The 1,439-nt window shown below is 40.7% G+C and overlaps 1 protein-coding gene across 1 annotated transcript in view; it reads left to right on the top strand.

Annotated features, from left to right (window-relative positions):
- LOC101858559 (sperm receptor for egg jelly) overlaps nucleotides 1–1,002 on the top strand; it is a 20,845-nt gene extending 19,843 nt beyond the window's left edge. Inside the window, exons 16-17 of the mRNA XM_013083771.2 lie at nucleotides 568–571; nucleotides 838–1,002. Coding sequence (XP_012939225.2) covers nucleotides 568–571; nucleotides 838–1,002 — 169 coding nt within the window. The remainder of the gene's footprint in view (nucleotides 1–567; nucleotides 572–837) is intronic.
- The last annotated feature ends 437 nt before the right edge of the window (nucleotides 1,003–1,439 follow it).

The following is a 1,439-nucleotide window of genomic DNA, read 5'->3' as shown; positions in this document are numbered from 1 at the left end:
GCTTCTTCTTCTTCTTCTTCTTCTTCTTCTTCTTCTTCTTCTTCTTCTTCTTCTTCTTCTTCTTCTTCTTCTTCTTCTTCTTCTTCTTCTTCGACTTATTATCACAGGCGAGACACTACAGATATCATAGTAACAGTTGTTCTTCGTTTATTTCATCCTCAAACAAGGACATACTTTTGATGAGCGATCACTATGGTGTCCACTTGAGCAAAATGACCTCTTTAAAAAAATTAACACACAATGGTGAACAAACAAGGTGAGCTAAGGTTTATAGTATTAATTGATCTTGTAGCGGACTATTTGTTGCGTCATCACAATTTTATATAATTTAAGAGGCAGGCTGCTTCGACCCTGCCAATCAGGGCATACCTGGGATGAAAGAGAACAACTTTCCAGCGACAGACGAGACACTCGATAAAAAAAACACTTCCCTACACGGAAATTGAGTTCACAGCTTCTGCGTACCAGGGAAAAGGGCCTAACCTCTACACTAGACACCAGTACAAACATTGGTCGTCAATGTTAGAAAATGTTTTTAATCATTACATTCATTTCTTGTTATTTCAGGCATGTCATTATAAAAATGAAATCTTCACAAGAAGGATGAATAAACCTATCTTAAACCATATCATAATCCTGCACAACACACCACTTTAGGAAAAGAAAAGGCAGTACCATCTGCCGTGAGTTGTGGCGTTTCTAATCATTATAAGTTGCTACCTAGTAGCAAGCAAGGTATACGACTTCTCTACTTCATTGGATGTTAAAGGTCATTATCAGTTCCTGATGAACGAACGATTGTTATAATTCTTTTGTGTGTGTTAACCCGTTTCCCAGGTTGACCGTGTGATCCCTGTCGCTGGCCGTGAGCAGCTGTCAGATTTCAGCTACCAGTTCGGAGAGAGGAGCAAGAAGAATCTGGCTGACGGTCACCTCTGGTTCTCTGTGGTAGCCAGACCTCCCCAGTCTCGTTTCACATGCCTGCAGGTACGTCTGATATAAAATAAAGAGAACACGGACAGTATAGGTGTTGTTTCATGTCTTGTTGTGTGGTGTGGTCTGCATCTTTGTTTTCTTTTTAGCATTGCAAATATAATGAGCCAAGAAGGTGGGGAGTTTTGGAAACTTCCCAAAACAACTGTCAGATCGATCCCACTTCACGTATAAAATTGCAGTGGATTCAGCACACCGAGAACAGGACTGAACAATCACTGAAGATTGCAACATACATGTAGATAGTATACTAGTGATAGAACATTATGTGAGTATGTGCATATGTGTGTAAGTGTGTGTGTGTGTGTGTGTGTGTGTGTGTGTGTGTGTGTTGGTAAAGTGCACCGATGTTGCAACCCCCAAACAAAGCAGAACGTTGATTATCCCTATTCATGACAAACTATTCTCACAAAGCCAACGATGTATGCCCACAGAGAGTGAGCTGT

Source organism: Aplysia californica, unplaced genomic scaffold (genome assembly GCF_000002075.1).
Source record: "Aplysia californica isolate F4 #8 unplaced genomic scaffold, AplCal3.0 scaffold00254, whole genome shotgun sequence".
NCBI classification, from domain to species: domain Eukaryota; kingdom Metazoa; phylum Mollusca; class Gastropoda; order Aplysiida; family Aplysiidae; genus Aplysia; species Aplysia californica.
Note: the sequence above shows the minus strand (reverse complement) of the source record. Positions and strands in the feature narration are given on the sequence as shown.